The 21,973-nt window shown below is 42.8% G+C and overlaps 2 protein-coding genes across 2 annotated transcripts; both read left to right on the top strand.

The window, feature by feature from the left end:
- Positions 1-6: 6 nt before the first annotated feature.
- LOC134094077 (acyl-CoA dehydrogenase family member 11-like) lies at positions 7-8,752 on the top strand. Its single transcript, XM_062547463.1, has 14 exons — positions 7-284; positions 630-853; positions 2,826-2,925; positions 3,184-3,301; positions 3,703-3,845; positions 4,215-4,364; positions 5,532-5,626; positions 5,723-5,822; positions 6,203-6,343; positions 6,948-7,040; positions 7,154-7,261; positions 7,571-7,742; positions 7,931-7,997; positions 8,151-8,752. Exons 1-14 carry the CDS (start codon positions 21-23, stop codon positions 8,266-8,268), a joined length of 1,893 nt encoding a protein of 630 aa, XP_062403447.1. The 5' UTR covers positions 7-20; the 3' UTR covers positions 8,269-8,752.
- Positions 8,753-8,994: 242 nt separating this feature from the next.
- On the top strand, positions 8,995-20,206 carry slc8b1 (solute carrier family 8 member B1). The gene is made up of 15 exons (XM_062547452.1): positions 8,995-9,417; positions 9,844-9,996; positions 10,417-10,469; positions 11,332-11,389; positions 11,552-11,657; positions 11,895-12,062; positions 12,999-13,106; positions 13,376-13,441; positions 13,966-14,096; positions 15,035-15,176; positions 15,786-15,907; positions 16,997-17,150; positions 17,985-18,065; positions 18,284-18,348; positions 18,741-20,206. Exons 1-15 carry the CDS (start codon positions 9,247-9,249, stop codon positions 18,936-18,938), a joined length of 1,776 nt encoding a protein of 591 aa, XP_062403436.1. The 5' UTR covers positions 8,995-9,246; the 3' UTR covers positions 18,939-20,206.
- The last annotated feature ends 1,767 nt before the right edge of the window (positions 20,207-21,973 follow it).

The raw sequence follows: 21,973 nt of genomic DNA, 5'->3' as shown, positions 1-21,973 counted from the left end.
CAGATTCTCCCTGATATCTCATGGCCCTCCTTTGGCATGGCCGACAAGTCGTGAGCACCAGTAACCGGGTCTGGTTCCCACTGAGTCGGCCGCTGTCCTGCAGCAGTGTTGCCCAGCAGCAGAGCCGAGCCAGCTCCTGGGAGCAGCCTGCCGAGCTGCCCGAGGGTCCGGTGTTCTCGCGCTCGTCTATAGGAACGTTTTTTCAGGACAAGCCTCTCCTAAAGAACCCCTTCTTGGAAGATGCCTTACTGCGAACATACCTGCGGCGACATTTACCTTCACGAGTAGGTCTTTTGAACAGCCTGCACAATTACAGGTCAAGCTTGACAACTGAAATATTTTCATTTGTGATGTTTTTCACACAGTTGTTGCACTGATGAACTTGTGGCAAATTATACTAGACATGGGAACTTGTAGCAGATAGATAAAGATAGATAGATATATACTGTAGATAGATAGATAGATAGATAGGTAGATTGATCCCCAAGGGGAAATTCAAGAAGATCATAATAGACTTTAGTGATGAAGTGATAATAGAACAGTGATGAAGGAAATGAGATGTCTTGGTAATGTTCGTCATGTCAGTGCAATGTAACTACTACCGTTTTGGTGCTGCTTGTATCTCTCAGGACGTGGAGGAGGACTTGACTAGATTCGGGGAGCGGCTGGTGCAGGAGGTGGACGCGCTGGGTCTGGAGTGTGAGGCGAGCCCTCCGCGGCTGAAGCCCTTTGACGCCTGGGGCCGCCGGGTGGACCACATCCTCACCTGTCCAGCCTGGAGCCGCATGAAGGAGATCTCCGCCGAGGAGGGCCTGGTCGCCGCCGGCTACGAGAGATGCTATGGAGAGTGGAGGTGAGCGAGGCGGTGAGAGGAGGCGTTGGTTTTTAAATCTGCTGAGCTGATGGGATGTGTGATAAATGTTTTGTCTATGACTGGTGCTATCAACTGGCATAATCAGCAGAATTATGGCAGAATCAGGGGCGCACCTTGCCGACAGGCATGGCAAGCAACTGCTTGGAGCCCCGAGCCGTTAGGGGGCCCCGAGACCTCAGAGCGTTTACTGGTGCGACAAGCGAGAATTTCGTCAATAGAGATTGAATGGTGGGTTACGTGATTTTGTGTGCTCCTGTCCTGTCCTGTCTTACAAATAGTACATGTATGCTATCGGCTTATAAACAGTGGATCTGTGTCCAAAAGAGTGCAAACAATCCACACATATTGAGCCCGACTAGCGCAAAGTGCATCAAAAAAACACACCCATTCTTCACTGTTACATTGCTCCGCAATTATTAGTCGCAGCGAGATGAGACCTGTTTTGCACGAAAGAGCAGAAGCGGGGCTTTCCAACGAGACTAGGCACTTGTCTGTACCATCAAGTATGAAAGTCATGAAGTTAAATCAAAGTATATCATATTTACAGTCTATATTGCTCTACACCCGCACATCCAGTCTCGCTTGAATTACTGGCAAACTCGGCATCGCACAGAGATGCTACGCATATCAGATGAAAGAGGGGAAACAGAGCTTTCCATTGATACCAAATACATCGATCCTTTTGTGTTATAAAAACAGACGAAGTGACAAACAAATAATAATGTCATATACTAGCTCTCGTTTGATTTACTCGTGAAATCGCGATCAGAAAGATGACACGCATGTCAGATGAAAGAGGAGAGCTAGAGCTATCCACACAGATACCAAATACAACCTTTTAAGTTATAAAACAGACCAAGTGACAGCAAAATAATAACTTCATTTAGCTCCACTTACCCTATGTTTTTGTGTGCGTCTGTGCGATAATAGCTGTTCATAATCCAACGTTATCATGTGTTTCTCTATGGCAAGGCACGTTCATAGCATACGGTTTTGAGATCCTATAGGCTATAGCAAACTCCTATGGTATCCAATTCAAGACTCATATTGCATCCAAATTTGTTTGACAAATAAACACTTTTTTGCCTTTACTTTGTTCATTGCAATGCAGTAAAATAAATATTATAGAGAATCATCAAGTGTGCACGTCATGTGTGCTACAACGCAAACAAGTCAGGTCAGATCAGCTTATTTCTGGAAGGTAGGCCTACACACCACATATTTCTGTAAATTGCTACCCGTATCCCTCCATCATGGTTCTTGCCATTTACAGAGCAGTCAGGCCTATACAACCAAGTCATGTCGAGCTGCTTGCTGTGGTGAGATACACGTCAAAATGTAAGAATTTGTATAGTTGCTTTTTGAATTTGTATTATTTAAAAATCTAAAATAAATCAATGCAAGTATTTATGCATGATATTGTGGCAGATCTGGGTAGCCTAGAAAAAAAACCAGTGTAGCATTACAGTAAACAGTATGTAGCATGTGTGAATGGCACTTGCAATGAGATAAATGCTTGGCATAGTGCTAGCAGCATGTTAAAAACAAATTTTTAGTTTTTTTTTTTTTGGGGGGGGGGGGGGGGGGGTTGTGTAAGTAGGGCCCCCTAGGATTTTTTGCTTAGGGCCCCCACAGACTCTAGAATCGCCAGTGGGCAGAATCAGCTGTATTTTCATGGTTGAATGTGACTTGACAGTGACTTGCAAAACTGCATTTCGCTGTCTTGTACTTGTACACTGCGGAACGACAGGAACGTTGGATCTAATCCAATCTAAACTTGACTTCTTGACCGTCTATTTTCATAGTGTCGGTAAATATTATGACTTTTGTTTGCTTGGCACAGGGCAGGTCACTGCCGACCTAATTCTTTTTGATTTGTTATTAGTGCATGAGTACATGGCAGCCAGACACAGCTGAGTGACAACCTCTTTGTTGTTGACATTCCTTGCAGCCGGGTGTACCAGATGGCTAAGATCTTCCTCTACGCCCCCTCATCTGGTCTGTACACCTGCCCTCTGGCCATGACTGACGGAGCAGCCAAAGTCATCGAGGTCTGAGTCTGTGGTGTACATCTATGTAGCTGGGGTGTGAACCCTGTCCTCGGGAAAAGCTTCTGTTGTGTTTTGATTAGAATAAAAAACGTTGCTGCCCTCTAGCTGTCATGGCTATACTTGTGTTTGCAGGACAGATGCATTGATTTAGATGGGTGTGTTTGGTCTACTGTGTGCATAAGAAATGCACCATATATGTAAAACGTACTTACTTACTTAATTGCTATTCATGCAAGCCTCATGTTGGTTGTCATTCAGTCACTAGGTGGGGGCTCGTCAGTGGAAGAGGCGTTTCAGAGACTGACCTCTCGAGACCCCAAACGTTTTTGGACCTCGGGTCAGTGGATGACCGAGCGCAAGGGCGGTTCTGATGTCGGTAAGTGAACATTTTGTCAAAGCCTTGCTCTGTTGCGGCTTTAGGAATTTAGCTATTCTTACTATTACAGGGCAGACTGTGGCCTACTAACTTAATTAATAGCATTCACCATCACATACATGAAAATAAACTGAAATGTGTATATCTGATACTGTGCATTCTTTTAATCTGTTGCCTATGTGAGGTATCCTGTCCCAGAAATGTTTGTCTATGGACTCTATGTACTATGTATCTGTGTGTTCTACTGTATATTATTCTATTATATGGTTTTTCCATGATGTAGCCATAGATTCTGATATGATAAAAACTACCAGTGCTACAAATACTACTACTCAAAAATCTTTGTTTATTTTTGTGAGAATACTGAAAATGAATCTTCCTCACCAACCTTCCATCGGCAGCTAGTGGGACTGAGACCGTGGCCTGGCCACAAGCTGATGGGACTTACAAGCTGCGAGGCTTCAAGTGGTTTACATCTGCCACTGATGCAGATATGACTCTTACACTAGCACGGATACCCGATAAAGATGGACAACCTAAACAGGTATGAGTTGTTGATTATCTTTGTCCTCTTTTGGATAAGATCTTTGAACTGTATGGGACACACCATTGGAATTGTGTTTTTAGAGTTTTTACAGAGAGACATTGTAATATTGTTGTCTGTTCCTTATGTGACTGTGAAAGCTGGTGCCCCCTTGTGGATGAAGTGTGTAGAAGTGCACGATCTAACTGCAGTACAAACCGGTCTTCGGCAGCACACCTAACATAGACCAATCACTGTAGAACAGAATAGCGGGAACACATGATGCATCTACTGTATGTCCTCCCGTTTTGTTTAGTGCTTATGCCTTTATATTACAGCATCCCATAGATGTCATTTGTTTTCCCCCGCCGTCTCTCTCGGTGCATGTAGGGCAGCGGCGGTCTGTCTCTGTTCTACGCGGAGGTGCGGGACGCACAGGGGAACCTGAACGCCATCGAGGTCCAGCGGCTGAAGGAGAAGCTGGGCACGCGGCAGATGCCCACCGCGGAGCTCCTGCTGCACGGCCTCCCGGCACACCTGGTCAGTGCACACGGCAGAGGGGGACCAGGACCAGGTCACCTCAGTAGGAGGACGGGCTCATATCCATCCTGACCAGATCACCTCAGTATGAGGATGGGCTCATATCCATGTGGAGCTCACATGCATCATGACCAGATCACCTCAGTATGAGGACAGGCTCGTATCCATGTGGAGCTCACATGCATCCTGACATTAGCACCAGTTAACAACACCATGTCAGGGGTTAGGGTTGTTCATACCAACAACAATATATGGTAGATGGAGACAAGTTAAGGTGCACCTCATACAGCATACTGTATAACTGAAGTGAGCGCAGTGAGTACCCCCCTGTGTAATATCACTTAAATGGGAAATTATAGGATATGATATGATACTTCTAAGTTGACTGGTAGCTTAGGGTATTCTTATGGTAGGGTAGGGTATGTGTATGGTAGGGTAGGGCAGGGTTGTTAATGTAAAATGAAGGAAGAAAATAAGAGTGTAGCTTTACGCAGTTACACAGTTTCTGCTGCAAGTCCAGGACAGAGAGATTGAGGAGGAGCATCTTTCCTCAAGCGATCCGTATCCTGAACAAGCATTAAAGATTAAATAAGCTGCTCTTACACTAATTACACACTTGCACATGTACTGTGGGCTACACACACTGCACTTTATACTCTTTTGCTATTTAATTAGTATTTCTATGTGACAAATAAGCCTCCTTGTATCCGTGCACCTCTGCCTTTTAACACAGGTAGAGGTCGGAGGAAACAACTCACTGAAACAAGTCAGTTATTCTTCAGAAAAAGAAAAAAACAAACACTTTTTCTGCTGCTCTTTACTGGAGGCAGGTTGTGTTGATTTGCCCCTTTCCTTGGAACACCACAACGGTATTGGATTCAAGTTGGGCAACATATTTGACCAGGTTATTATAGTGGGGTTTGTAAAGGTCATCTCTCCTGCACCTTATATTATCCCTTTCCACAGGTGTATGAAATCAAGCACCTAGATTATGAATGCAAACTGCATGGCGCTTAGCACAGCTGTGGAAAGGGACCTGATGAAACCCATGATCTGAGATATGAATCTGAAGATGATACCAACAGCAGCTGCCTGTAAAACACAACTCAAAAAGTAGCAAGTTGTTTCTGTTGCGTTAATGCAAAATGCTATTTTCCCCCCCTCAAGATTTCAGTGGAAGGCAGAGGGGTGGCATCCATTGCTAGCATGCTAACCCTTACGCGTATCCACAACACTGTATCCGCAGTGGGCTCCATGAGAAGGTACGGATTCTGCATCATGTATTTCTTATGTGTTTGCTGATACACATTCATTTTCAAAGCAATCTGAGTGACGGGACTTTTTAAAATCTCCTTCAGGGTAATTCAAATGAGCCGAGAGTACGCTACCAAACGGTTTGTTTTTGGAAAGTTCTTGAAGGACCATCCTTTGCATGTGCAAACTATGGCAAGGATGGAGGTGAGTCCAAGTATCTTCACTGTAAAACTTAAAACTGTTCTAAATGTTATATTATATATATATATATATATATATATATATATATATATATATATATATATCCAATTCTAGGGAGTTTTTCCTTGCCCCTGTTGCTCATGGGCTCTCTTTGAAGGTTTGACGCTCTGTGAAGCGCCTTGAGACATGTGTAATGTTTTGGCGCTCTATAAATAAAATTGAATTGAATTGAATTGAATATATTATTAATATGTGTAGTGCCTTGCAATGACATTGTATAAACAACATGAACTGTTGTACTTATACTAACCAGCCGTTTAATTCTGAGTTCTATAAAAACGAGTATCCCTCCATATTGTGGGCGTCCCGTGTGGTTGGTGCAGGTGGAGACGCGTGCAGCGTTCCTGCTCATGATGGAGGTGTGCCGCCTGCTGGGGAGGGAGGAGAGCGCCAAGGCCTCCGACATGGAGCTCCATCTGCTGCGGCTGCTCACCACCGTGGCCAAGCTGTACACAGGGAAACAGGCCAGTCCCCACACAACGCTCAGTCCCCACACAACGCTCAGTCCCCACACAACACTCAGTCCCCACACAACACTCACACACTGCTGTACACGGGGAAACAGGCCAGTCCCCACACAACACTCACACACTGCTGTACACGGGGAAACAGGCCAGTCCCCACACAACGCTCGCACACTGCTATACACGGGGAAACAGGCCAGTCCCCACACTCCCCCGCTCAGCTCACACACTGCTGTGGGGACATAGACTCTATTATGCATGTGTTTTTTTTTTTTAATTATTTAAAATGATTTATTTATTTAACCAGGGAAGAGAGCACATTGAGATTTGTATGTCTTTTTTAAGTGGGGCCCTGGCCAAGAGAGCAGCAGCACACACACAGAAAAACCCAATAATGATGTTGCATACATCTACAGATGGTGTGAATCCAGACATATAATTATTGTGCTACAAAATCATATCATCTGTTTTTTTCTGGTGTTGCAGTCTTAATTATTTTGCTACCCATGGAGCAAAAATGAGAACATTCATCAGTGTAAAAATGTGAGGTCTCTCATACAATACCTTTGCAATACTGAAGTATTCAGCTTCACTCTGCTCTCAGGCTGTGGCTGTCGTCTCTGAGGGCTTGGAGTGCTTTGGGGGTCAAGGCTACATTGAGGACACAGGATTACCCAGAATGCTACGGGATGCACAGGTAGAGCTGAGAAACACCAGACTGCCTCAATTGTTTTTCACATGGACTGATCTAATGACTCATAATGGCTCCATTGGTGGGTGTTGAGACATGGTCTCTGGTCTCTGCTTCAGGTCTTGAGCATTTGGGAGGGCACCACTAACATTCTGTCCCTGGACGTGCTCCGCTGCATCTCCAAGAGCTCGGGGCAGGTTTTGGACTCGTTCTTCGCTGACGTGAAGGTAGAGTAGGACAAGTCTGAACGCCTCAGTCACTGTGGAGTCAATTAAGGTCAGAAGACCAGGCGTGTTGTCCGAATGTCGGCCATTTTGAAACCTAAAATCTCATTGCTTGTCTTAATCTACCATTAGACCATTAGATCACCATTAGATTAAGAAATGCAAGTCTACTAGGTGTATCTGAAATACCATTTCTTTGCTGAAAGTGACTCAAGTATGTGAGCTATTGTCTCTATTATCTCTCTGAGTAAGTTAAATGTATTATAGGAGGACTGATGGGATCCCTGGTTGAAAACCTTTTCCTCTCTGTAGATGAAGACCTTAGCTGTAGAAGCGGGCCATGCCCTGCAGCCTGCTGTGGGGGCCGTGAACAGCGCCCTCTCCAGGCTGGGAGAGTTCATGCGCTCAGCTGTACGACGGCCGCCCGGCGTCATGGAGATGGCAGCTCGAGATCTGGCATACACCTTGGCACGCGTCTACATGGGTAATGGAAGTCATTTGCATAAAGCAAATGCCACATATGGAATAGAATCCTACAAAGTAGCGTGTATCCTTATACTAACGTTTCCGTTACTTAAGCACACAGAATTCCAAAATATCACAGCAGAATTCCATAAAATCCTACTGAATTAGTTTTCACAGAGTAATCTCAGTCTCCTCTGCACCTCTCAGGTGCTCTGCTTGTAGACCATGCCAACTGGGATGGAGCATCTCGGGCCGATGTTTATGCTGCCCTGAGGTAAGGCCACAGTGCTACAGTACAGTATACATCTGACACATAACATTTGATCACCTTCATTTCAGAAATCCAACCTGTATTCAGGAAACACAACTTGCTTTATTTATAAGTATTGCTTCGAAATAGGCCTAATTGTTCCTGTGTAATTTTCAGATGGTGTGAACAGGATCTGTGCCCAGTAGTGACAAAGGATGTTGGAGGCCACTACGACTCCAAGACTGGAGAAATGGACTCCGTCCTGGTCTACGAGGGCAACAGCCAGGACACATGAGGACATGTTGACTCAGTGAGCTTGGTGATGTGAAGTGAAGTGCTCTTATCTGGCTGGAATTTTCAAACTGCAGCTTTGGCATGTGCCTTTTAAAAACCTCAAAAAGTGCCTAAAGAATTCTAGTTGACATTTCCCCAACAATGGCTTTTTGTGACTGAAATGCCCTGAGCACTTGTTAAATTTAAAGAAATAAGAAATGAAAAAATAAAATGTACAGCTTTTTGTTTGCTTGTAATCAATAAGTCTGAACTTTGAAGCAATGGATTTGGTCATGTGTTGTATTGCCATTTTAACAAAATAAGACATTAAAAAAAATGCTGGTAATCGATAAGTCAATAAGTCTGAACCAATAGATTTAGTCATGTATTGTATTGCCATTTTAACGTTTGTTTGTTGTCAAAATTGTACATATGTAAACCATAGCACTTTATTTTCTTATATGATTAAAGTATGTATTGTTCAAGACTTGATAATAAACTAATCAAGCAAATAAACGTTTTCGTTTTTTATAATGTATATCATATTTTCATTCATTATTTAAATATTTGCATATGTTTTATTCTATTAATCAAATTAATTAAATACAATTCCGTAGTCTCTGCACAAATTGCATTACACTGAATATAAAAAGGCTTTGTTTAGCTTTAAGAAGTGGGCAGTCTGCGTGACGATTTAGGAAATGGCTGAGGTGGTGACGCGGGGAGGGCGCCACTTCCTACCAAAGATTCCCTAGCAAGTGCAGAGGACTACTTGCCATACAAGCAGAGCCGTGCAGCCGTCTCATGCGAATTCAGTTGAGCACATAACTGTGGGTAACGTTTCTCGCAGAAGGTTTTAATTTGCAGCTTTTGTTTTCTCTGTCAAGATGCATTTTACGCATTCCATGTTAGTACACTCTGTTCCACAGTAATGTGGGTGATGAAATGCTTACTGAAGTCACAGAGTGTTATGGACAGCAGAGAGAAAACGAGTTAAATCATGAAACATCTGATCCTAACGTCGTTTTTAGCAGTTGCCTTGTGTGGTTCACACCATGTTGCGTGTTTGGAGTCTAGTCAGTGGGGAGGGACATCTCAGCATTTATGGAACAACGTGAGTGTCATTGGAACGCAACCCTTATTGGGAATTGTGAAGGGGACCGCCGACGAAGTGAGTAAAATGTTCTATGTGTGTGTTATGTTATGTTGCATTTGGCAGTTTATTCTTCCTTAGGAGATGTATTAGAAGCTTGTGTTTACCTACTTGGTGTGCGATTGCGTAATGTTTTGAAGTTGGTAACCAGATAGCACAGTATGTCCTTGTCACTGACAAATATTTGCCTCCCCGCACTGAAACTCAGGTGTCTAGATTAAGGTGGGAGGTGGGTTTTCCTTGGTAACTTCGGAGAAGAACTTCATAAGCAAAAAAAATGTTTTGAATGAGGAAATGTACGCACTCACTGTAAGAATAAAGCTGTCCTGGTGGTGTATAAGGTGATATGGTAACTAAGTTATTTTGGGCTCCACTGTAGACCCCTAGGCTGTCTCTCTTAAGAATTTCTCGAGTATCTTAAACCTTGACCCTGTGTATTAACAGTGCGATGTTGTTATGAACTTGAGTGCCAACCAGCGCTGCGAGTTTGTCAAAAGCACCCCTGACTGTAGCCAAGAGGATGGCTTCATCAACTACCCTCGCTTCACCTTTTGCCAGTTTTCTCCCAGACTCCTGCCCCTGGCCATCACCATCTATGTAAGATGGGCAATCTTCTTGTAGATCATTATCTAGTAGATGTAAATACTGTTTTTTAATCATCAGTAGGCTAATCTAGTGCTCCTATTCTAATTAATACAGCCCCAGTTTTATAATTACTAGCTGTGCATGTTGGACATGTGTTCAGTCCAGTTTTCAGGAATGAGTGTTATGCATTTGTGTTTGAATGATGTTTGATCGTGGTCTTGACTTGTACCCTTTTCATGTAACATGCACTGTTTACAAGAGGGCTGTGATTCATTGTGTTGTCATTACTATTATTGTAACTGTAAAGTGTGACTGTACATCTAAATAGTAGCCTACTCTCTGGTCTTTGGAATGAATCTTAAAAGTGTGGACAAATACAGCTTTTTGACCCATTTCCCTCCTCTCCTCTCCTCTCCTCTTGACTCCCTCTAGGCTGTATGGCTGCTGTTCTTGTTCCTGGCGCTCGGACTTGCTGCCTCAAAATTGTACGTTTTGTAGCTTTCACATGTTCTTTTTCAGTGTTGAGCCGCACCATCTTGTGGTGAACAGACCACGTCATGTGACTGCTGTTGTTGGCCAGTCCACTGCCCTAAGCATAAGTAGTGTTTTTTTTCCTTTTGAAGGGTGGGGTGCAATACCTGTAAATCGAAATGACAAGCTCACGTGCTAATGGCATTTGAATGACACCATAGTCACATGACGGTTTCAGTCACCTTACTGCTGTAAAGTTTACTGTGAGCATGCATGCTGATAAGAAGAAAGCCATAGGGATAGTAATGAAGGATCTTTGAGAAAGCATTTGCCCTTTCGTTTTATCGCGCATGATGCGACGCGAGAAACCACTCACCAAGCACTTTCTAACGCTGTGAAAGTGGATGTGTCTTTGTGTCTGGCATTTCATAAATTGCTACACAGGTCAATTTTCAAACAGGAAGTTCACTTGGACATTTCCTCTTTCAGTACAAGTGCTTAGAAAACAATAATGGTAATCACCTCCCACCCACGTGCAACGCAGACAAGGGAGGAAGCGGGCTGTTACAAAAACCTTAGTTCAAATTCTTCTATAAGCAGATATTTTTGGTCTGAGAATTTTTTTTTCTAAAACGGGAACATCTGCTCAGCCACAACAGTTATGTAAATGCTTTCCCTAAATGAAGCTGAACTAGCAAAAGCAGAAGTTGTCTTAACTGATTATGATGAATATGAGAGGTTTTAAAAGTGTCAGATAAGTGTCAGCCCACTGTGAACTTATATTTGATACTGTGTGTGCAAACTGCTGCCCTAATATATCCTTGTTTACAGATGGAGTTAGAGTCTTATACTGTTCCTTCTTTCTTTTCCCGACAGCTTCTGCCCAAATCTGTCTGCTATTTCCTCCACACTAAGGCTGACGCACAACGTTGCTGTATCCTTTTGAGTACAGGAGATGTCCACAATCCCCCCAGTGGAACATGCACCTTACCGTGAAAAGTGCATATTGCTTAATCAAATGGAATAATAGAATGTTGCAGTTGTTTGACCTCTGACCTCTGGGTGTAGTTGTGCTCCTCCTTGACCTCATGCCCAGGGAGTGACCTTTCTGGCGCTGGGGAACGGCGCCCCTGATGTCTTCAGCGCCATGGCTGCCTTCTCGCGACCCCAGACCGCTGGACTGGCCATTGGGGCGCTTTTTGGTGGGTTTGGTCACTGCTACCCCTAAGTCTCGTTCCGTTTGCATTCTTATTCCACTTTTCACGGAAGCTAGACACTGGAAATCCATGGAATGTGCTGTCTAGATGATACCAGTAGTGAGGATGCAGGAGGACATCAAATGCGATGTGCTTGATGCTTTGTGTATGACCTGACTTGTGCTACCACTCATTTCATAGCTGTACTGCCTCTCTACTCCCATGGTAACTCTTGTGTTGTAGGCGCTGGGATATTTGTGACCACCGTAGTGGCCGGCTGCGTGGCTCTGGTGAAGCCCTTCACGGTGGCCTCCAGGCCCTTTCTACGGGACATGATCTTCTACATGGCAGCGGTCTTCTGGACCTTCACCATCCTCTTCAAAGGTCACATATACCTGGCAGAGGCACTGGGTAGGTGGCACCATCATTTACCGTAATTTCCCTACTATCAGCCGCGGCTTATACATTGATTTTGCACAATTTCTTCAGCTATGAGATTAATGCACGGCATCAGTAATATGGTATTTTAATATGGTTTTGTTTCTTTTAACTTGCATAAAACACTCTCCTGCGGCTTATACACAATGCGGCCAATACACAGGAAATGACTGTAGCTGATGCACTAATGTAGAGGGGTCTAAAGGCATATCCGTACAACATGCACTACTTTATTGTGCGTCTCTTATGTGTTGTGGTTTCTATATTACAGTATTTAGTTATTTTCATTTCAAGTTATTGATTGAATTGACATTGTTGTTTATTATTGCTTTTCTCCTTAAAGTAGTACTGCCAACTTTTAAAATTGTTTACTGTTAAATGTAACTATTTTATACCACTGCTTGGTCAAATTTCCTATTGTGATGCGCTATTTGGAACGTGCATTATTTTTCTATATACCGCACGGCTATGTAGTAGCAGTGGTATAAGCGGGATAATCAACTCCGCGCCCTGTGCGTTTATAGGAAAATAATGCACTTATCGAAGTGTAAAGTCCCCTCCGCCTGCGGCGTCGGGTCCTTATTACCACTTCGAACGTGCATTATTTTCCTATAAACGCACGGCGCGTCGTTGATTATCCCTTACGTATTGTTGTGATTTGAACTTGTCACTTTGGACAAAAGCTAAATGCCATGACCACATGTGTGTATTCCTACTCTGTTGAATTCAATGGTGTGTAATAAAATCATGCATGCAGCCAGTCATGCATAGTATACCATAGTTTCTCATGGTACCAATAAGTCATCAGCAAAGTTATCATTTGCTTCTGTTTGTTGTGCCCATGTAATGAGACGTCAAATGTCATGAAGACACAGTGATATTTTTTGTTTTTGTATTTATTATTTAAAGGGTACATTTGCCTGTATATGGTGTACGTTGCCACTGTCCTGATAAGTGCCTACATCTACAACTATCGGAAGCGCTCCATCAATGGGCCGACTCCGTCACACACACCAGGTAAAACTAATCATGCAATCATCCTGCAATAATCACATCGCTACTGAGCCTTTGATGGAGTCATCCCAGTTATCATAACCATACTGAAATACAATTAGGTACTGAATACAAATGTTGCCATTGCATTCAACTCGAATGCAATTGTAGAAGATTGATTTTCATAATATGATAATGCTAATCATATTTAATGTTGATGCTGTATGCTGCAGAGGATTGTCTTTGATTGAATTTGTTTTTGTTAAAGTCTCATATTTCTCTTCACCTTGCAGATTTGCTGACTGGTGACGATGACTACGCTGAGAGTCTCAACAAGAGCATACAAACGTATGGTGATGGTAAGCACACCATGTGTATATAGTGTGTGGACAGTTTCGTCTCTTGACACAGCATAAGCCTTCATATTATGGCTGGCCGCATATAAATGTAGTGTATATAAATATACACTACATATAAATATATGTAGTGTTACACTCACGGGAAGGGAAGGAAGTTGGCAAATATGGTTTACTTGTTTGGCGTGGGCATTCATCTGGGGAAAGGTTTCGTCTCATTTTGTCTCATCAAAGGCAGAATTTCACTGTTTTACAGGTAATTGTAAAAAATCCGAGGCGGGTTTTCAGGAGTTATGAAATGTTACCCAATGTTACTTTTTTTTAAATTATGCAAGGCTTTGTTTTTGCAACATCTTAGCTCAGAGTACCTCAATTGTACTCCAGGCTCCTCCAGGAGAATTGGCAACATTGTGATTAACAAAACATTGCATCATTTTTTTTTTTATTATTATTAAAGTTTTATGGTAGTTCTATGTTCTCCTAAATCCTTCATCCTAATATGTGTTGTGTCTGTGCTGGGATCACAGATGAGGAGTATCAGCCTATGCTTCCGCACACGCTCTCCACCAGTCAGATCTTCCTGGGCTCCCTGAAGCCCGTGGACAGCAGGAAGTGGAGGAGGAAGTCCTGGGCCTGGAGGCTCCTGAAGGTGGTGAAGGTGAGCATGTTCTGCCTGTATGCTGGGCCACGTTGCATTAGCTTCAACACCCACTGTTCACACTGGGGGAATGTTAGCAACAATGCTAACAGTTAAGGCATTCAGCTTTGTTAGAGAGACTGGCAGGCTGCTGATCCTCAGGGAGCCGAATTGGACCTTTTAACAATACTGGGTACAACTAGCTGCATTCCTTTGTGTAATGTTCCTCCTATGGGACTGTGTTCTCAAATAACGGAACCCTTTGTGACATGTAGCAATCCAGAATAGCATGTGATCCAGGTGGGTCTCACTTACATTGTATTCTGGTATGTCACAGAATAATGCCGTCTCTGAGTACAATTTGTTTTAGTGGGTATGGCCAGCACAAAGATCAATCTTGTTCAGACATTTGCTGATAGAAAGAACAGTTCATGAAATATTGACTGAAGATAAGACCGTTGAAACATTTCTGGAGTGAGAAGTATATTCTTTGAACAAAAATCCAAGATTAGTTTTGGTAAAATTATGAATTCAAAAAGCATACCAGCTGTTCTATATAAGGCTCTAGGCAACTCTGCATGTAGTCTTTTAATGGGTGCCCTGTTGCCATTTTAAAGCAACACTAAAGAGTTTTTCTTACTTTGAAATAATGTTTCCAAAATCACTTCAGCGGTTTATCAACATGTAACAGGGTGAACGGCACTTCTGCTTTCACTTCGCGGCCCTCTATCGGCTATAACCGCATTAGGTAACTTTATCAGATCAGGGAGCGTATCAGTAGTTCGATGGAATGAGACATAAGAAACTACAAATTTGACTTGCTTCGATGTCGCAACGCATCATGCTTTCACAAAATCATGCAACATGCTCTGCCTTGTCTGTGGACAACGTTATTTGCTGGATAAACAAGTAGCGTGCATGCAACAGAGGAAAAGTGCTTGTTGCTTGTATTCCAATAGATTCCCCTGGAAGTGTTGCTGCTCCTAACCGTGCCTGTAGTGGACCCAGATAAAGAGGACCACAACTGGAACAGACCCCTCAACTCCCTCCACCTCATCACTGGGCCTCTAGTGTGCATCCTTACCTTTAATTCAGGAAAGTGTAAGTTTGCGTGTGTGCGTGCGTGTGTGTGTGTGTGTGTGTGTGTGTGTGTGTGTGTGTGTGTGTGTGTGTGTGTGTGTGTGTCATTCCTTATGGTGACCCATGCATGTGAGTTTCTTATTCACAAAACACTACTGAAAGACTGGGAGAAGTGCTCTCGTCTACTCACAGCGCTAATCTCCCCCAGCACGTGATGGAACACACACAGATCTAGAGACATGGCTGCATTGGCGTTGTAATTTCAAATACCCAACAACTGCCCGAGAAGATTATTACTACTTAGCAGTTAAAGAGCGTGCCCATGTGATTGCCAGTGCTGTGCCCCATTTTAAGCTACAACAAAATGCCAACTAGCCTAATTTGTGTAGGAGACTGGCAGCCTTACCTCGTGACTACATCATTCCTGAAACTAGAGCCACCAAGTACTTCAAGTGAAGGCGTACATTTTTCAATAGTTCTGTTGCATGTGAATTTTGTATTCTATATTTTGTTCCATGTGCCCCAAAACAGTTCTCACTTTGCTCTACATGAACTTGGCAATGAACATTTAGTGCACTGCACTTTAAAACTTCTTCATGATCCATTAATAATCTTCATATATGTTTCCAGATGGCATGTACCATATACAGGGCGAGTTCCCTGTCTGGGCCCTGGTGGTGTTGTTAGGCGTTTTCTTGGCTGCTATAGTCTTCTGCTCCACCACCAACGAGCAGCCGCCACCATACCACTTTGTAAGTATTTCCGTAGTTTATTCCTACACCGTTTCAGTCAGGGGTCTCCAACCTTTTATCCTCCAAGAGCTACTTTGACAAAATGGACATTGACAGAGAGCTTTTATGTTAGTAGTAGTTTATGTTAGTATGATTCCCAAGTGTGAGTGGGTTACCAGATTTTGGAGAGCTACATAGAAAGGTGGGGAGCTACCTGTTGGAGACACACATCATGACATACATTCATGCAAGAAAGGGTTTTTCTATCTGGTCAGATGTGAGGTTTGAGAAGTTTGGAGGTTTAGTGTCTAGAGTAGAGTAACGCCTGAACTGGCTCTTGGTTTCCACGCCTATGGTCCAGAATTGGGCAGGTATCCAGCATATAGTCAGCACAATTATTTGGCCACTGCAGAACTCTTACTTAGTGGGCAGCCAGCCCTGAGGAAGCTGGATCAGCAGGTCACTCATTAATCTCCCAAAACGAATGGGCTCAGTGGGCCACAGTTGGGTGGGACTTCTAAATCTGTGGCCATCTTGGCGAATCATACTACTCGTAAATACAGTATAGGTTGATATTGTTTCCAATATATTCATGTATTTCTTTGTTCATTAAATCAAATTGGAACATTGAATATGTGGTGGTGGTAGTGTAGAGGCTAAAGAGCAGGCAGGGTATGTATGCAGTTTGAGAGTTTGATTCCCAGCTGCCACTGCTGTGTCCCTCAGGCACTTAACCCCTGAGTTGCTCCAGGTAGTGACATGTGTAAGTCCCTTCAGATATAAATGTCAGCTTTATAATAAAGATACAAAATATCAAATTTAGTCACTAAGAAATTTTAATTTAAACATAAAAAATTTAAGTATTTGATACTTGTATTCTTAAATACCTTCCATGAAGAGCAGGGTATGTATGAAGCAGCCTGACATCTGTACGTAAGTCGTTTCAGATAAAAATGTCAGGCAAATACTAAAGATAAAAGATATGAAATTCAGTCACTAAAAACGTATTTAAACGTTGATTCTTAAATACCTTCCATAGTCTGGTGTATCTCTTCAAACACTCGGTTGTGTTTTCATTGATTAGTTGTCCATGTGCGTGTGTGCCCTCAGCTGTTCTCTCTGCTGGGCTTCGTGGTGAGTGCCCTGTGGATCAACACGGCCGCCTCCGAGGTGGTCAGTGTGCTGCACATGTTGGGCATCGTCTTCAGCCTCAGCAACACCGTGCTGGGCCTCACACTACTGGCCTGGGGCAACAGCATCGGAGGTGAGCACACACACACACACACACACACACACACGCACACACACACACACACACACACACACACACACACACACTCTCAAAAGCAGAAACTCAATGTGAAATGCATGTATGCAATAGATTGCAAGATGTTTCGATGTTGTTTCCACAAATTAAGGATTTCCTGCAATTGCATTTATGAGTCACAGTTTTTTTCCGAGTAGTGCAATACTTTCTTAAATGGGTTAACCATTATATGACCAATTAGCCTTGTAGCATTGACCTTGACCTTGTAGGTTGTCATCTTCCCCTTGTAGTTTCCACTTCCCATTGTAATGTGTTGAGGTCTACCGATGAAATAAAAAATAATGACGACGATTGATATTAATGTGGTTTTGCTAAACTAACTTTAGCTTGGGTCCCATTGATCACTGTAAGACAATGGTATAATTTCTCCAATATCGCTCAATATTAGCCTATAAGTACAAAATTCCTGAAAAGTACATGTACAGGGGAACACATTTTTATGAGCCTGAGCCAAAGCTGTGGTTAGTTTGTTTCTTTAGTTTGGTTTTGTTATATTTAATAACGTTTAATTTTCTGTGTGCGTTTACGGATAATAATATGATAGGCTATATAAATAAGGATAGAATGTTTAGTGGTTTCAGTGGATTATCTAATGCCTTTCATGTAAAAAAAAAACTGCTTAAAAGTGTAAAAAAGTGTTTGTTCAATTTTACCCCATTGAACAGCAGACTGCTCATGTATGAGTGTTGTACCTATGAGAGAATAACGCTGATTAGTATACTCCCAGTACTCCAGCTCCATTGCAGTCACTGTGCTCTTGTGTTTCCCCAGACTTGTTCTCCGACACCCTGATCGCTCGCCAGGGTTATCCTCGCATGGCCATATCGGCCTGTTTCGGAGGAATCATCTTCAGTATCCTTTCCCTTCGGTTTCGATCAAAAGTCAACTGGCTGTGGTCAGAGGACATGACCATAGTCTGAGTTCAGCTGACACTAATTCATTGTGAGGTGTGTGTGATGAGTTTACTGTGAAGGTCCGCTTCTTGGAAAGACGGGCCTTCCAATCACATGATGTGCCTCCATGGAGGTTCATGGCGGTTGTGTGTTGGCCCTTAACTCGACCTCTTCCAGACATGCTGTTTGGCGTAGGTTTGGGCTGCTTACTGCAGATGTTTGGTGGCCATCACGAAGTAAAGGTACGTCTGCTGCCTTCCGCCAGGACTTGACAGGAGCACCCTCAACGTCTTTAAATAACTTCAGCCCTCTTGTGCTATTTCTGATCTGCATTTTGTTTTATTTCTGTTGTCTACTTACTTCACATAGATAGATACAAACTGAAATAAAACTGTGTGTCATAAACAATCTAGAGATTTTTGAGAGCCTTAGAGTCAACTGAGTCATACAGTGTCTACAGAAGCTGTAAATGTTTTTAGAATCATGTTAATCCATTACATCACACATCACAAGCTCATAACCCCCTCTCCCTCTCCCACTGTCTGTCTCTCTCCTTCTCTCTATCTATTTCTCTCTCTCTCTCTCTCTCTTTCTCTCTCTCTCTCTCTCTCTCTCTCTCTCTCTCTCTCCCCAGTTTGAGCCGGAGGGCCTCCTGTGTTGGATCCTGTCGGGAGCGCTGGGCCTGAGTCTGGTGTTGTCCTTCGTGCTGGTGCCGCTGCAGTGCTTCCACCTGAGCCGCGCCTACGCCGTCTTCCTCATCGTCTTCTACTGCGTCTTCCTGCTGGTGGCGCTGCTCACCGAGTTCGGGAAGATCCACTTCGGCGGCCTGTGATGGGACGTCCACCGCGGAGGACGCGCCAGGACACACTGGCGGACCCTTTTCGTCCCGTTGGGATGATCCCAGAGCTGAAGGCAATGCAATGGACAATCGGCCGGTTGCTAACTGCGCTGCCTCAGAGTAGCACTGTCCACCGTTACAATGCTATGGACAAATCCACAAAAAAGGTGAATGTGTCACTGTTCCGTTGCATAAACACGTTTTTATACTTATGATATTGCGAATTTACAGTCCATGGAAGACAGAAATTGGTCTTATTTAAGGACTTATATCGCGAATATACAGTCCATTGAAAGACAGAAATCTGTCTTATTTAAGGATTGCACATGAATGTGTGGTGGTGGTGTGAACAGAATGCTCTTGGCTGTCCATGGCTAGCCCATGTTTAACGCCAGCAATGCACCTGAAATGATGTATGGCCTTTGGACAAGAAAAGAGTCCTGGGCCATGTCTACTACACGTCCCTTTATCTTTATGTGGCAGCCTGGAATGACTGCTGTACATGTGCAGTCTTTGGCTGGGTGTACATATGAATCATGCACTAGCTTTTGTAGTGGGGGGAAATTCATGTCATGTTTTCATCATCTGTGCCATTTCATGTGTTTTTCCATCTTAAAAAGGTGAGTAGGTTACAACACCATGAAGAACACATTGCACTATTAAACTGGTTGTGATACTGTCCACAATCACTTTACAATGCCGACAAACCACGCTTACCGTAAGAACTTGAGCCACGTGTGTGCCCTTTTAACAAGCAGTGGTCTGGGCAAATGTGTGGCTTGTGGACACTGTTTTCAGTGCTGCTTGAGCAATGGATACCTCGGCAGTCTTCTACTCTGTAAATCTGACCTGCTGCTGGACAAAAATATTCAGATGATGATTTGTGTGCAACACAGACAAGGGAGGTCCTCTGACAGTACTGTACTCTCTTTGAGGAGTCACTGATATTCAACACTGAAATGTATCATGGTCTTCAAAGGGCGGGAAGAATGAGCTGTATACTGTATATCCAATGTAGTGAAACACAAGGGATATGACATCGGAATTCAACATTTTATCAAAACAGTTGAACACTTAACTTTGTCATTAAAGTAATTTCTACCCTCTCAGGGTTTCCCCCAGTCTTTTTTTCCAGACGTTGTAATTGATGAAAAAAAGTACATTGTGATAGGAACTTTATCATCTGTTCTCCTTTTTGCAAAAAGTGTTCTGATGAATACCATGGTTATTTTGTTATTCCATGTATTAAAGAAGTACCAGTTTGTAGATTTCCGTCTTCACTTTGGGCAGAAACACATTACTGGATGCTTTCATAAATGTTATGATTGTGATGACACTGAAGAGAGAAGCTGTTTTTCGAACATCTGGTTTTATGAAAAGGATTTTCTTTCTCTCAAATACACATTCATGACCTACAATGGAAACCAAATATGTTCATATTTAAGGGACTGCCATCAAAACCAGCAAACTGATGCGCACCCATTAATTGTTGGCATTGTTTTCACAGGTAATATTTGACTTTTGCCCATATTGTGAGTTATGCAATAGAGTTAGTATATGAATATCTAGTCCAACCAGGTTTTATGTGTAGCCTATTTAAATCATGATGCAAAATGGAATGAAACTTACAGTAGTTATTCTTTCACATTGTTACAATAGCAATAACCAGGCTCTGATGTAAAAAAGGCTTTTGTACACCACAACAGGTTTGTAATGATTACTGTAAATCCTCAACAGAACAGATCAGTTCACAAATATTTCAGCTCCTCTGACCCAGTATATCTGTAAAGAGCCTAACATTTGTCATCACCATCATCAGTGTTTTGAGTATGACTGATGGCACAAACTGCTATATGAATCCCATTGTAGTCCATCACCTTCAGCTTTTAATCTCAAATAAACTGCTACAATTGCAGAAGTAGACAATAGAGACAAAAGTGAAACACGATGTAATGTGAAAGATACAGCCAATCTTCAGATCAAATAGGACTATATTTATTTGAACTTAGTGGACAATTCTCTGGCTATATATTTGTTATCACCCGGAGTAGGACTGCGCAAAACATCTTCATAGTTGAAAAGACTAGGCCAGCATTATGGCACAGTAATCACGGCTTCGTGGGGTGTTGCGGGCGCTGACCAAAGTCAATTCTGCATGGAGAAAACAAATGACAATGCCGTTTACATGTCTGCCGAAAAACAAGTAACTAACAGATACAATACTTAAGTTAAAAATGATTCTATACCTGGCCGTCGTCTTTGCAAAAACCTGACACCAGACAACTCGTATTACAGCTCTACGAAGCGCGGGGCTAGCCCAAACATAGAGCGCTGGCGTGGTTAGGGCGTTAAAACGAGCCATAATGGCGAAAAGGTTCGTGGCCTCGTTCTTCGATAGTAGACCATAAGGTGTCATTTGTCGTACGATAATGTTGACGAAAGAAGGGCACCATAATATTAAAAAACAAATGACCACACAAATAATTATTCTTAACGACTCTTTCTTCTTCTCTTTCTCCTCGCCTGGTGGATCACGTTCAAGTTGAAAACGTGCAACAATATATAATTTGATTGTCATTGCCACCTTGGTTGCCACAACTATCTGTAAACAAATTATGCTAAACGCATGGATTTGTGAAGCTTTTGATACTGGAACGATACCCTGTACCAGTATTTGAGTATATACATGGAACCAACAATATACACAAACCAGTGTTACAATTGTTTTACTTATAAATCTACCATAGAAAAAAGGATGACAAACAGCAAAATATCGGTCAAATTGTGCAAACATAAACGTCATAATATTGACACCAAGAAGGGATGGTAATACATGATATGTCCCGTTTCTGGGTGGGTATCCCTCATGTACATCAAAAAGACCGAGGTAATATACCGAAAGTCCCGTGAGTGTATCACAAATGCTAGTGTTTAACATGAAGATGAACCGGTTTTGACAGAGGAGAGAGTTAGTGGCAAGTATTCCAATAGCCACAGACCCCGCCAAAAGAGCGGCAGTTGTTGCAAAC

This window comes from Sardina pilchardus, chromosome 1, assembly GCF_963854185.1.
Source record: "Sardina pilchardus chromosome 1, fSarPil1.1, whole genome shotgun sequence".
Classification (NCBI taxonomy): Eukaryota; Metazoa; Chordata; class Actinopteri; order Clupeiformes; family Clupeidae; genus Sardina; species Sardina pilchardus.
The sequence above is the reverse complement of the archived record's forward strand: the minus strand, read 5'-3'. Positions and strand labels throughout refer to the sequence as shown.